General features: G+C 35.1%; 1 protein-coding gene across 16 annotated transcripts in view; it reads right to left on the bottom strand.

Moving 5' to 3' along the window:
* MSR1 (macrophage scavenger receptor 1) overlaps window positions 1-13,814 on the bottom strand; it is an 85,097-nt gene that overhangs the window by 52,692 nt on the left and 18,591 nt on the right. For all 16 annotated transcript variants that reach the window (XR_015156323.1, XM_086380705.1, XM_086380709.1 and 13 more), the window contains exons 2-4: window positions 13,538-13,644; window positions 12,292-12,405; window positions 6,071-6,480 (exon numbers count right to left, since the gene is read on the bottom strand). Coding sequence is in view for 15 of the 16 variants with exons in the window: in XM_086380705.1 (XP_086236831.1) it covers window positions 6,071-6,480; window positions 12,292-12,405; window positions 13,538-13,640 (627 nt within the window). In the remaining variant the exon portion in view is untranslated. The remainder of the gene's footprint in view (window positions 1-6,070; window positions 6,481-12,291; window positions 12,406-13,537; window positions 13,645-13,814) is intronic.

Raw genomic sequence — 13,814 nt, 5'->3', positions numbered from 1 at the left:
AAAAGGTTAAATATATATATATATCTTAGACATGGTTCTATTCCTAAATATCTACATGTCAAAATGCTAAAACTAAAATCAAATTTGAAACTTGGCATATGGTTTTAAATTCATCTAAAGTTAAGCTCTTTATACTGTACTTGAGTAATTCCAATTCTATCAACTCAATAGATTTGTATATTAAATTGTTTTAGTACAATAGCAAAGCTTAATGTCACAACTCTCAGTGGTAATGACCATTAAGGATAGCTTTTCAGATTCGATAAAATCTCAACTAGCATATTAACAATATCTTATGTTCAGGTTTTTTGCCTCTGTATTTGAGATTTCATTATTTTATGTTTTCAAATGCACATATAGATTGTGGGCATTTATATACATGCACGCATAACTGAAAACTACCAACAAGAGGGATGGCATCATGTTCTGGATTATGACTTTATTTTTCACTCAATAATATATTAAGAATATTTACCTATTAAAATATTTAGAAACTGCTTTATTTTCTATAATTTAGTAGAATTATATTGTATGTTTCATAATTTGATTCCTATTGATAAAGAGTTTTGAGCTGCACATAAATAATGCTACAATGAACACAATTTTATATGTATCTGCATATTTATACAAGCACTTTTATAGGACAGTTTCCTGGAAGTGGATGTGATCAAAGGCACTAAATATAAACATTTTTGTTCTCCACTGCCCTGTATTTATAAGGTGGTAACCTTATAAATACACAGGACCATTAAAAAAAAAATCTTACTTAATGTATCTGCTGCTGCTGCTGCTAAGTCGCTTCAGTTGTGTCCGACTCTGTGCGACCCCATAGACGGCGGCGCACCAGGCTTCCCCATCTCTGGGATTCTCCAGGGAAGAACACTGGAGTGGGTTGCCATTTCCTTCTCCAATGCATGAAAGTGAAAAGTGAAAGTGAAGTCGCTCAGTCGTGTCCGACTCTTCACGACCCCATGGTCTGTAGCCTACCAGGCTCCTCTGTCCATGGGATTTTCCAGGCAAGAGTACTGGAGTGGGGTGCCATTTTGCACTCAAACCCTGGGTATCATCAATGCATTTAATTTTTCAGAGTAAGAGTAGACATAATAAAATCTTGTTCAATTTGCTTTTCAAATTGTGATGAGGTTAAGTATCCAGTTGTAAAGTTTTTGACAATATATATATATATTTTTATTACTTTTCCTTTCAAGTCATTTCCTGGGTTTTCCTTTGGGAGCTGGGCTTTCTCTTTCCAGGGTACCTAACCTTGTCATCTATCTTGGTAACATTTTCTATTTCTCTGTTCTACTTACCTTGTGTCCTCTGTGTTCATGGTATGATTTATACTTTTCTAATGACTTCTATGTTTAATTGCTGATAAATTCTCATTTCCCAATTGCACAAAGAAATAAATCAGTGGTGTACTGTTCCTTAATCCAGGTATGAAAAGAAAATTTCACCTCACTTGACTGGACTGGACAAGTTGAAGTGAGAGGGTCCAAAGTGTCAACTAAAACCTTTGGAAAGAAATGCAAGTGTACCCAGATTTGCCTGTACAAGAGCACGGCACTCAAATAGAGATACGTCAATTTTTACCACTCTGACTGTGCCTTCCCCCATCCAAAACCTTGTTTTAGATTAGGATGTCTCTACCCTCTGCTGCCTCCCTCCCCATTTAGTCTTTTCTGTACAATATGGTATATATATATACACGAAATAATGAACATGGATGTTTTATAGAGCATAAGAACATGATAAATATGCTTGACATCATTGATGTGGCTGCAGATTGCCCCAGCTGTCAGGATATCCACAGATATCCTGTGATATCCTGATATCCTGTTATCAGCTCCTGATATCCACAGAGAAAAGGTCAAGGGACTAGTTGGTGATTTTTGCTCCCTAAACCTTAGGAGTCACCCATGTTTTTCATACCTAAAGCTGAGGCTGCCTTTTCCCCCCTTCTTTGAAAACTCTATATAGCGCTCATATTAACCACACTTTACTTAAAACAGGTTTTATTGGGAGGAGAGAAAGTTCATTTGATATATCTTTAAAAGTCCTGTATAGCAAGGCTCTCCAGCTAACAGGATCTAATGCCTGATAATCTGAGGTGGAACTGATGCAATAATAATAGAAATAAAGTACACAATAAAAGTAAAAGTAAAGTGCACAATAAAAGAATCATCCTGAAACCAAATCCCACCACCCCCCATCTGAGGGAAAATCGTTTTTCCATGAAACCGTCCCTGGAGCCAAAAAGGCTGGGGATTGCTGCTCTACAGTAACTGCACACACTGCCCATCTACCACCAGCAGCTCTGCTAGAAACAAGCATTTAATTTTGCATTCTTACAGTCCTTTCTATGTAAAACAGAGATGATAAATCCCACCTCTCTCTTTTATTTAGTCAGTATTCTTCTTTCTTTTAAATTAATGCCTGGTCTGTCCTTGGTAAACATATGCTGGTATTACTTATAAGCCTTTTATTCAAACAATTACTGATTGAGGCATTTATTTAATTTACTTATTCCTGCATTGGGCTAAAGATTCAAAGATGAATCCAATTGTTTTAAGCAATGGGAACAAGACTGTAAATACTATTTTCAGTGAGCAAGCATACATGCACACACACATACACGCTAGCACTTACCTAGATTTCAAATCTCTACAAATGACTACTGTCTTACAAAAAAAGAGCTTTAAAAAAATTAACCTTGCAAGTTCCTCCTTTCCCTTGTACCTCCATCTCTAATTCTGGGACCGCTTCCAAAACGAAAGTGCAATCTATTCCAACTCAATGATCGATTATTACCAGATTCCAGCTGTTTCTATTATATATCATTTCCAGGCTCCCTGGTGGCTCAGAGGGTAAAGAATCTGCCTGCAATGTGGGAGGCCTCGGTTCAGTCCCTGGGTTGGGAAGATCCCCTGGAGAAGGGCATGGCGACCTACTCCAGTATTCTTGCCTGGAGAATCCCCATGGATAGAGGAGCCTGGAGGGCTACAGTCCATGGGGTCACAAAGAGCCAGACACGACTGAGCAACTAAATGCACACACATGTATCACTTCAAACATGTTCAGCACTTCTACTATCTTCCAAATGGTTTCCAATTTGGTTTTAACTCTTCATTTATGTGGGTTCATGAAAGTGATGAAAATGGAAGTCGCTCAGTCATGTCCAACTCTTTGTGATCCCATGAACTGAATTCTCCAGACCAGAATACTGGAGTGGGTAATCGTTCCCTTCTCCAGGGGATATTCCCAACCCAGGGATCAAACCTAGGTCTCCCGCTTTGCAGGTGGATTCTTTACCAGTTGAGCCAGTTCATAGATAATCTATAATCTCTGAGGACTTGGAGACATTACCAATATCAAGTAAATTCTTATTCTTTCATTGTGTCTGTCTTCATTTTCTTCTCACCCTGTCTCACTGCCCCTCTGATCTTCAGTTTAGTTCAGTTGCTCAGTCATACCCAACTACTTGTGACCCCATGAACTGCAGCATGCCAGGCTTCCCTGTCTATCACCAACTCCTGAGTGAGTAACACCATCCAACCATCTCATCCACTGTTGTCCCCTTCTCCTCCTGCCTTCAATCTGTCCCAGCATCAGGGTCTTTTCCAATGAGTTGGCTCTTCGCATCAGGTGGCCAAAGTATTGGAGCTTCAGCTTCAGCATCAGTCCTTCCAATGAATATTCAGGACTGATTTCCTTTAGAATGGACTGGTTGGATCTCCTTGCAGTCCAAGGAACTCTCAAGAGTCTTCTCCAACACCACCAGTTCAAAAGCAACAATTATTCAGTTCTCAGCTTTCTTTATGGTTCAACTCTCACATCCATGGAAAAATCATAGCTTTGACTAGATGGACCCTTGTTGGCAGAGTAATATCTCTGCTTTTTAATATGCTTTCTAGGTTGGCCATAGCTTTCCTTCCAAGGAGCAAGTGTCTTTTAATTTCATGGCTGAAGTCACCACCTACAGTGATTTTGGAACCCAAGAAAAGAAAGTCTGTCACTGTTTCCATTGTTTACCCATCTATTTGCCATGAAGTGATGGGACCACATGCCATGATGTTACTTTTCTGAATGTTGAGTTTTAAGCCAACTTTTTCACTCTCCTCTTTCACTTTCATCAAGAGGCTCTTTAGTTCCTCTTAGCTTTCTGCCATAAGGCTGGTGTAATCTGCATATTTTGTGGTTATTGGTATTTCTCCCAGCAATCTTAATTCCAGCTTGTGCTTCATCCAGCCCAGCATGTCTCATGATGTACTCTGCATATAAGTTAAATAAGCAGGGTGACAATATACAGCCTTGACGTACTCCTTTCCCTATTTGGAACCAGTCTGTTGTTCCATGTCCAATTCTAACTGTTGCTTCTTGACCTGCATACAGATTTCTCAGGAGGCAGGTAAGGTGGTCTGGTGTTCCCATCTCTTTAAGAATTTTCCACAGTTTGTTGTGATCCACACAGTCAGATTTTAGAGTAGTGAATCTTGTTTTCACACAAAGTAATATTTCTTCTCCTATCCTCTTTCCCTCATATTTAATCAGTTTCTATTCCCACAGCTGATATTTTATTTTCCTCTGTCTCAAGGTTCTCAGCCCTGTGGACAGTTTCTTCTTTGTGCACTCTTTCTAAGCCCTCCATAGCCTGAGTCATTGATATTCCAATAACATTTGTATATGTTTAGATACTTATTAACCATGGGGGACAGAGTAACAGTCAGTATTTGGAAGATGTGACAAGGATACAACACTGACTATCAAGGCTGACATTGGGATGAGGTTCACCAATGGTTTCTATATTTAAACAGCAATGTCATTGTCTTCTCAGTGATTGCATATTACAATAAATAAATATTAAAATGTGCTTTCTTAACCTGTTTAGTCTATTCTCTAGTCAATAATTTAATTGGTTTTCACGTGATGTTAAAACTTTAGAGGCTTCTCTTTGCTCTCTATAAGGGACATCTATTTACAAAAATCACCACTGCATAACACTGTATCTATATAGAAAACAACCTCATTAATTAAGACATGGTCTATTCAAGTAAAATATACTACGAAGATGGCAGCCTTACTGAGCTAATGGTGGAAAGTTTACACATTTCACATTATGATCTTAGGGCTTAGATACCATGTAATATGAAGATTAATTTTTTTCACACAAGTAATAAAGCTTTATCCATGAGCTTGTTTTTTTCACAAATGGAACAATTATAACTACCTAACAACAAAAAATAATCCAATTCTGAACTAAACAACTTGCTTCTTAATTTCCTTCTCTTCAATACAAAGTAACTCAGAGGGTTGTCCACAGAGTAGTTTAGAGCAAAGTTAAGAAAAATTATGACCCATGGGTCAAGTCTATTTTTGTAAAGAAAGACTTATTGGATCACATTTCCTAAGAGTTACATCTGGGCCTTTGCAAAAATCTTTGGCTGGCAAGTGGTCTAGAAGATGTCTTGCTCTCTTGTGTTGATCCTGTGATGGTAAAAAGATGTTGATGCATTATTCAAACTCTAATTCTTTACTTAGAGTTATCTCTACACATAAAAATTTAGCAATTCTTCTTGTGAGTGACAAACTATTTTAAAATTTAGATTTTATAATTTACCCATGTAAATAAGGTTTTCATTCTTTTCATGATATTCTGGGTTTCTTTTAAAATTTGCAAAAACTGTGTCTATCTGTCCAAATATGCTAAGATAATCTATCAACTGTAATTGGTTTAGAGGATCTCAAGAGGCATTCTGAAAGTATTTATAAAATTAAAACATGCTAAGAGAGTCTATATTTGATGAAAAACAAACAAACTCCGCCTTCGGCTGGGAATTTGGAAGAGGCAGTAGGTAAATCCATTTGGAACTTTCTGGTGAGACTGCAAGAGAAATCAGGTAAGTAGAATGACGTTAAAACAGGTTTTGCCATAGCAAAACCAATACAATATTGTAAAGTTAAAACAAACAAACAGGTTTTGCAACTTTTTCTCTGCCCTGGACTATCTGAGGAGAAAGGTTACAGATGGATTCACTCCCAGCATACGACTTTCCAGTACAAAAACTCTTACCTCTTGTTGTTTAAATGCATTCTCTTGGACTCTGCCATTCAGTGTTTCAATACTGAACTGCAAATCAAGTACTGTGGTGTTCAGACCTACTAATGACTTGAAGATATCCCCTATGATATTCTCATGTTCCTGGATGGAGGAAAGTAAGGAATTTAGCTGGAAAAGAACATCATTAAATCTTTGATCAGTTGTTATGCTGAAATTTTGGAAATTCTTAGCATCTAGGAGATTGGCTTCATTATCTGAAAGATACTGGATTCTGCTTTCCATGTTGCTCATGCGTTCCATCACAGCTTCTCGAAATCTCATTTCATCTTCACTGCCATTTCCTTTGCCTTCTGGACTTGGAGATATATCTGCATTAACTGAGCCAACCGTGCAATTCTTCGTTTCCCATTTCAGGAGCTGAGCTGCATATTTAAGTAAAAATAAACAGAGTCATGCCCTGTATCCTTAAATGCATCCACCGTTCCATTCCACATCACTTCATCCCATTCTAACATTCTGAATGCTATCCTAAATCAGGTGTTTATTTTAAACATACAAAGTATGAACCAAGGTAGGCAGAGTGCTGAGAGGGAAACAGTCTCCTTTTCCCATTTTATATTAGAATTTATTCCACAGTTAAGTCATTCTTTCTGACTTGCTGCTTAGATCAATCTTCTAGGTCACTGCATTTAGCTATGAGAGCAAGAGTAAATGCTACACATTATGAAGTACACTGTATCCTTGTCCTCAGGTGTGCTGTTAGGATAAGATGAGATAATGCTTAACACAGCGTCTGAAGTAAACATGTTGAATATGTTAGCTATTATGAAGATTAATGATGATGTGACAAAAACAATATGTAGTAAAAGTAGAAATATTAGTGTTATCCATTGTATGAGTAAATTGTTGGCTCATCTTCCTTATGCTATCACTAAGCTACCAGAGAGTTATCACTTTCAGTTTCTGCAGATCTAATTTATTGTTGGTAGAGAAGGAAATTGGATAAAAAAGTTTTTTAACTTTAAAAAATACTGTTCTTTCAAGACTCCTCTTTACTTATTATAAAATATATACTTGTAGAGGAAAATTTAGAAAATATGAGTAATGAAAATAATTTACCATTAATCTCATGGTGCAGAATTAAGTGCTAACATTTTAGTATATGCATATCAGATTTCTGATTCCACTATCATATTATTATTATACAATCAAGAGCTTATATATAATTTGGAAACTAGCTTTCAATTTGCATCTATCATAAAGACCCTTGCATATTACTTAATATTGTTTTACAAAAGTAATTTGAATAACTACATTATTATTCTATGTGTGGTTCTGCCAGATTTAACAAAACCCCTATATTCAGTTTGCTTCTATTTCTACTAATATATTTAACCCTTTGATGAACCATCTTATGAGCAATTATTTCCTGAATATAAACATTCTATTAAATGGTGTTTGGGGCATAGAGAGCTGCTAATATATATTCCCAAATGGGCATATGTTCTCTAAACAAGCTAATTATCCTTCTGAAAGGATTTAGAGAAGTATGTTTATGGTTTCAAAAATGAGAAGTATAAATATTACTTTTGCAGATAAAATAATACATTAATTGAAACACCATGAAGAAAATGTTCAGCACCATTTTATTTCTAGTTAATGATGGTTAAGATTTTATTGTTTCATCTCTCTCTATATATATCGATATGATTTATACCTTTTATCTACATATATATCAGTCTCTTATCTATATTAATTTGAATATATAAGACTTTACATATTTGACCATTATTGAGCAGTAAAGAGTAACTTCATATGGTTTAAAAGTATATCTATATAAACAGCAATAACTGACCTGTCAATTTTCTTTAAAGTGATATGACAATAGTTATTAGCTTTACAGGTTTTGAGACTTAACTGAAGTAACACATGAAAAGCCCTGAATTCCACCCTGAGCTCAGGGTACCTGTTATACAAATGAGAGCGTGGTGTTTACATAGGAACAAGCTGCCCGATTCTGGAATCTAGTCCCACTCCTTAGTTACTAACTAGGTTACTCTGAGCAAGTTATATTTCTTCTTAATTAGGCTTCCCCAAAGACCTAAAAGTAATAACCGTCTTACAGTGGTGCTGAGAATGAATGAGATAAAGCATGTAAATCCCATAGCACACAGATGGCACATATGAAAACTACTCAAATTAAACTGCCTTATCTTTGAAAGTTATTATCTTAGTTACAGAGTCTTCGCCACTATCACTTAAAGAAGGTGTTTGATGATGGCTGTCATTGTAGCTCTTATTAAGCATTAAACTACATATTCAATTAAATCACAATTTTAAAAAATATATATTATTTGTTCCTAGTTATATTCTCTTTAAAATTAGCTTATTTGATTTAATAAAATATGTGGCTATATTTTGATATAATACACAACAGAGGCCATATTGAGTATACATTATTTTATTAATACTTTGGACAAAATAGTATATTTCTTAGTTGGATCTTGTAACATTTATTAAATTAAGTGTAGAGAACAAGTTTTGGATTGACAGCTTCATTTACGCATTTGCCAATTCCATGATTTATTTATTGAGTACCTACTGTATATAAAGCACTGCTCGAGCAACTCTGGGAATAGAAAACTGACTGGGAATGGAATTTGACTTTAACAATCAGAAACCCTAACTAACAATATTTGAAAAATTATCTCTAAGTTAGCCCTTAAAATTTTTATTTTATGATGATTACTGCTTTTTCAGGTAGCAGTTAATAATACAGGCTCTAGATGGGAACTGTCTGGATTAGCCATTCTGGCTCTTTCCTTCATAAACTGTGCCCTTGAGCAAATTAATCAGGCTATCATTTCACTACCTTATAAATGGGATACTACTAGTCAGTGTTTAAATAATTAAATGAACTGATATATGTAAAGTGCTCAGATCTTTCCCTGGCACATAATATACATTTGATACTTTTCCTTTTTTAATTATTATTAATATTTTGGATTCATTATCTGCATGCCCAATACTGATACAAGCAGGAATTAATATTATGTAATATAAAAAATTGGGAGGAAGTTGGGTGCTCCATGAGAAAGATAGTATCTGTACTTTATTTTAATAGGCATACTGATTTAATTATTCAACCATATAATATTTATTTTCACTAGAAATGCTTTTTATTTCATAGGGATAAAGCAAAACCTCTTCACAGTGTAGAAAGGGAAGATTTGATTTGATAAAATGGCATGTGACCAAAGATTTTTATTCAATATCAAGTTCAACATGAACTGATAATAAAGGCTATATTTTGCTTACAGATTTAAAAATGCAATATTGCTTGTTTTCCTAAATCTTGAATGAAACCTAATTTAATCCTTACTTTCTTTAAAAACATTTAATTGCAGTACAGATGATATAGATACATGTACTGCAAATCTAGGTATGGAATGCTAGAGTTCATATTTTCAAATGTTCATTTCTTTCATTATCATCAGAGAGATGGCATTTTGTGACTTTTCTATCTTACATTTGAAAGGAGACAAATTTTATGACCTGTACAATAGGGAGAAGGTTATATTTGACCTTACAGATCACATATACTCCTCCATGTTGGCAATACCTTCTTCTACCAAAAATTTGTATTATTTTGAGCTCAAGGATCTTCAGTTTGTCAGCAATTTATATATATTAACCTTAGGCTTAACCTTATCTTATTCCTCAGAGACATTATTATATGTTGTTATACTGTAATAGAAATGTAGTAGCTTCTTGGAAAAAAGGTAGCTTGTGGAGAAGATTATAATTAAGAAACATTTGTCAGTACATAAGACACTTTAGTTTTCATGCACAACATTTTATTTCATCTACTGATTTATATTTGCCAAAACAGAATAATTTCTATCATTACAGGAATATATTTTATCTACATTTTAATTTTTTTATTATGTAGAGTTAATTTATTGCATTTTAGCTTTCTTTTGGAAAAATTCTAAAACTTACAGCTGTAAATGGATAATCAATTGTTTATTATTCAAGTATGATAAACACAGGAGATCTAAATTCTGGTGAATTGGGGTGCTCATGTGAACTTGCAAGATTTGAATACTTTTAGCTTTTTGTCAGTCTTAATAGTACATGCTACAGTTTAAGGAAACAAAACTACTTTAAGTCAATCATTGTCAACCCTAGAACAACTGTGTTGACTTGGTAGCATTTGGTAACAGCCCGGAGATTTTGAACCTGATTAGAACCCTGATATTTTCAAACTTCAGTTCACATTGTGCATAGGCCAAGTATAAAGAAGTTGCATTCACTGAGGTTGGTTCTGCAGGCCACGGTTTACATAAAAGCAATGAAAGTGAGTCACTCAGTCGTGCCCAACTCTTTGTAACCCCATGCACTAGATACAATCCATGGAATTCTCCAGGCCAGAATACTGGAGTGGGTAGTCATTCCCTTCTCCAGAGGATCTTCCCAACCCCAGGATCGAACCTAGGCCTTCCACACTGCAGGCAGATTCTTTACCTGCTGAGCCACCAGGGAAGCCCAAGAATACTGGAGTGGGTAGCCTATTCCTTCTCCAATGGATCTTCCCAACCCAGCAATCAAACCAGGGTTTCTTTTGTTGCAGGCGGATACTTTACCAGCTGAACCACCAAGGAAGCCCCATAAAAGTGATGAAATTACGCAAATTCTAACTGGCTGATAGCTAATGATCCCAGACAATGATGCATCTTTCAGGTAAGCACTTCAAACTGATAAGCATAAACATAAACAACACATAGATAACCCGGTTATCAGGAAGTTGTTGTTTAATGACAGACACATCAGGTTCTTTTATTTAAATGGCTCTGGTTGGTTTGATTGGTTGATTGGTTGTGGTTGGCTTTTGTTTTTGACATCCAAAAAGGTATTTGGCTTTTACATACGGAAAATATTTTCCTGGCTGATGTTACAACAAGTTAATTTTTTAGTGGCCAATCATAGTTTGTTCTAAACACCTGATTGTACTGGGAGATAGTAGACCACAGAGGATAGGAGTCAGGGGTCATGGCAGGAACTTCAATTCCATCACTGAACAGTTTCCTTTTGTGGATGATGAGGGTAAGCATATGTCTGTTCCAAGGGTAACTGTGAGGTGTCTTAAGATAATCTGTGGAAAATGTATAGCCCAGGGCCTGAACATAGTAAATGCTCAAAAATGTTACAAAGATATTACAGTCATTGTTGCTTTCATTATCATTTCTTCCTTAGTAAAATTTTGGTTCTGTCTTGGAATATCCTTTTGACAGAGGAGGTATGGCCTTATATCAGGAGCATTTCCTTGTTAAGCTGATTAGCATGCGCATGAAAACACATCTTCCTCCCAGCCTATCTCTTGTTCAAGCATGTGTCTAGACATTTTGTCACTCTCAGAGAAAAAGGGAGCTACAAGGCAAATAAATTCAAATGTCAATCAAATCCCTCAAAAATGGTCCTGAGGGAAATAATGTTTATAAATTTGCTTACGTTACATGCAAGCTTTCCATCCCTGTATAAACTCTTTAAATGTATCCCCAACTCAAGCCAAACTCTTCAAAACAAATATACACCTGAAAAACATCATGTAGGACCCAACCAAAGTGTTCTATTTTTGTTGTTGTTTGTTTGTTTGAAAGAATGCTATCAGTTCATTTTTAGAAAGGTTTTAAATAAAACCTCATGAAATATGTGACCATATAAAGGACAAATACTGCTGAGGGATAGGTCATTAGTTTCTGAGATTTCCTCTGAAGACTTGTAGGGATATTTCTTTCTGCTCTCAATACTAGGAATAAAAGTATTTTTCCAGAACAACTGTCTTGTTTTTATATTTTAGGCATTGCTAATATAAACAATCATGTTTATATCTTCACATTTGCAACTAGAATGCTTACCATGAAATTTATGATGCATCATCAAAACTTCATAGGACTTCAGATGATAACATTGCTGAAATGATCAATTCTTTCCATCTTACCTTTACATATTCATATTTTTATCTTAAAGTTCCATTGTCTAGGCTATTTATTTAAAGTTTCTTATGCAATAACTTTGCAGAATCTGTTTTTTTTATGAAATAAATTTGAGGAACATTTTTTGATCTGAAGTTCAAATTCTTACGAATTTGCCATATACCAAACACTGAATGCTTCTTTCTGCTTCTGCAGTAAATAATTTACCAGATGAGTTTCAGAACTAGAGTACTGTACCTGCCACTATGCCAATGATGGGCACGAGAACTACAAACACAATGAGATAAAGGGTGATCAGTGCAGTTTTATAAGACTTCATCCTCTCTTGAAGAGTTGGGCCATTTTTAGGATCTAAAAAACAAAAGTCCAATCTCCTGTTAGAGAACTTATTCATCTTACTTAATTAAAACTTTTTAAAATCTCCAATTATATGGTTAGTATCAAACCTACTGGAATAAAAAATGAACCAAGAAATAGGTTCTCATTTATTCAGCAGGAAGTAAAAGTGACAGTCAAAAGGAGAAGTCAATACAGAAATTGCTGTGGACATTTGATCTATCCACTAACTAAACATCCAGGACAAAGTTACTATCTTCTCCAAGCCATACTTGTCTCATTGGATACATTCATTGATAAATTTTAATACTGATACCATACCAACACACACGCAAACATAAATTTTATTCTTCTGTTTCACATGGGAATGTGAACATTCTGGATGAAAATAAAGCTCCTCAAGCAACCATATATTAATAATTATATATATATTTTCAGATTTTAAGTGGAATAAGAAAAACATTACTTTTGATGGTAATTATGCAAATTTCCTTTTCTCATTCTACCTCAATAGTTTTGTATTTGGATGCCTCTTGTGATTTGAATACAAGTTGAAAAAAAAGAAATAACAAAATTCACACTTTGATTAAACGTTGGAGTGGATCAGTAAAGCCCATCCTCTGGATATTTCAGAATATACTAATATTTTAGTATTATTTCTTTATATGAACCAGCAATTCATATGTTGAGATGCTAATTGTAGAAAAGTTAACTCGATATAGAGGGGATCTTACTAGTAGAAGAAGATGTTTCTCTGGTTAAGTGAATAAAACATCTATTAAAACATTCTTTCCTATGGCCATCGCTTTTGTTGTTTAGCAAAAAAGAAGGAAATTTTGTTTTCAGGTTGCAAGTTAAAATGAAATTTTAGGTATTATTCAGTAATCTTCTATGAGGAATTGAACAGAAAAAGGAGGAAAAAATTAAGTAAAGAAAATTTTAAAAATAAGGAAAAGGGGGAAAATGAAGGAAAAAAGAGAAGGAGCAACCACAATACAAACAAGATGGGATATGGGATATTCCATCTGTCAGGTGACTAAGATTGGATCCAACCAGGAAGATAGAGTAAGTCTCATGACCATAATTTTACACAATCTCACTAACTCCAAGGACAATGTCCATGAGCACCCTCCCTTATTCTACTTACGGGGAGGAAGCAAAGCTGTCACTGAGCGAGCATCGAACTTCACAGACTCTGTACAGCTGTCAGTGTCCTCTTGCTGATCAGGAAAGTCATCCCACTGTGCCATACTTCTATCAAACACATGGAAAAACCTGTTAATTACACACAGAATTGCTAGGGCCCTTTGGCATCATGTTTCACATTGAAATTTACAGTTAAAGTCCAATTTTAGCCAGGGAACAAGTATAATTAATTAAATTTACATACATCTCTGTCATATATATGCCAACATATTATAACT

This window comes from Bos grunniens, chromosome 27 (genome assembly GCF_055505025.1).
Source record: "Bos grunniens cultivar Pamir isolate PY7600 chromosome 27, Bosgru_T2T1.0, whole genome shotgun sequence".
NCBI lineage: Eukaryota > Metazoa > Chordata > Mammalia > Artiodactyla > Bovidae > Bos > Bos grunniens.
This window is presented reverse-complemented; position numbering and strand designations above follow the sequence as displayed.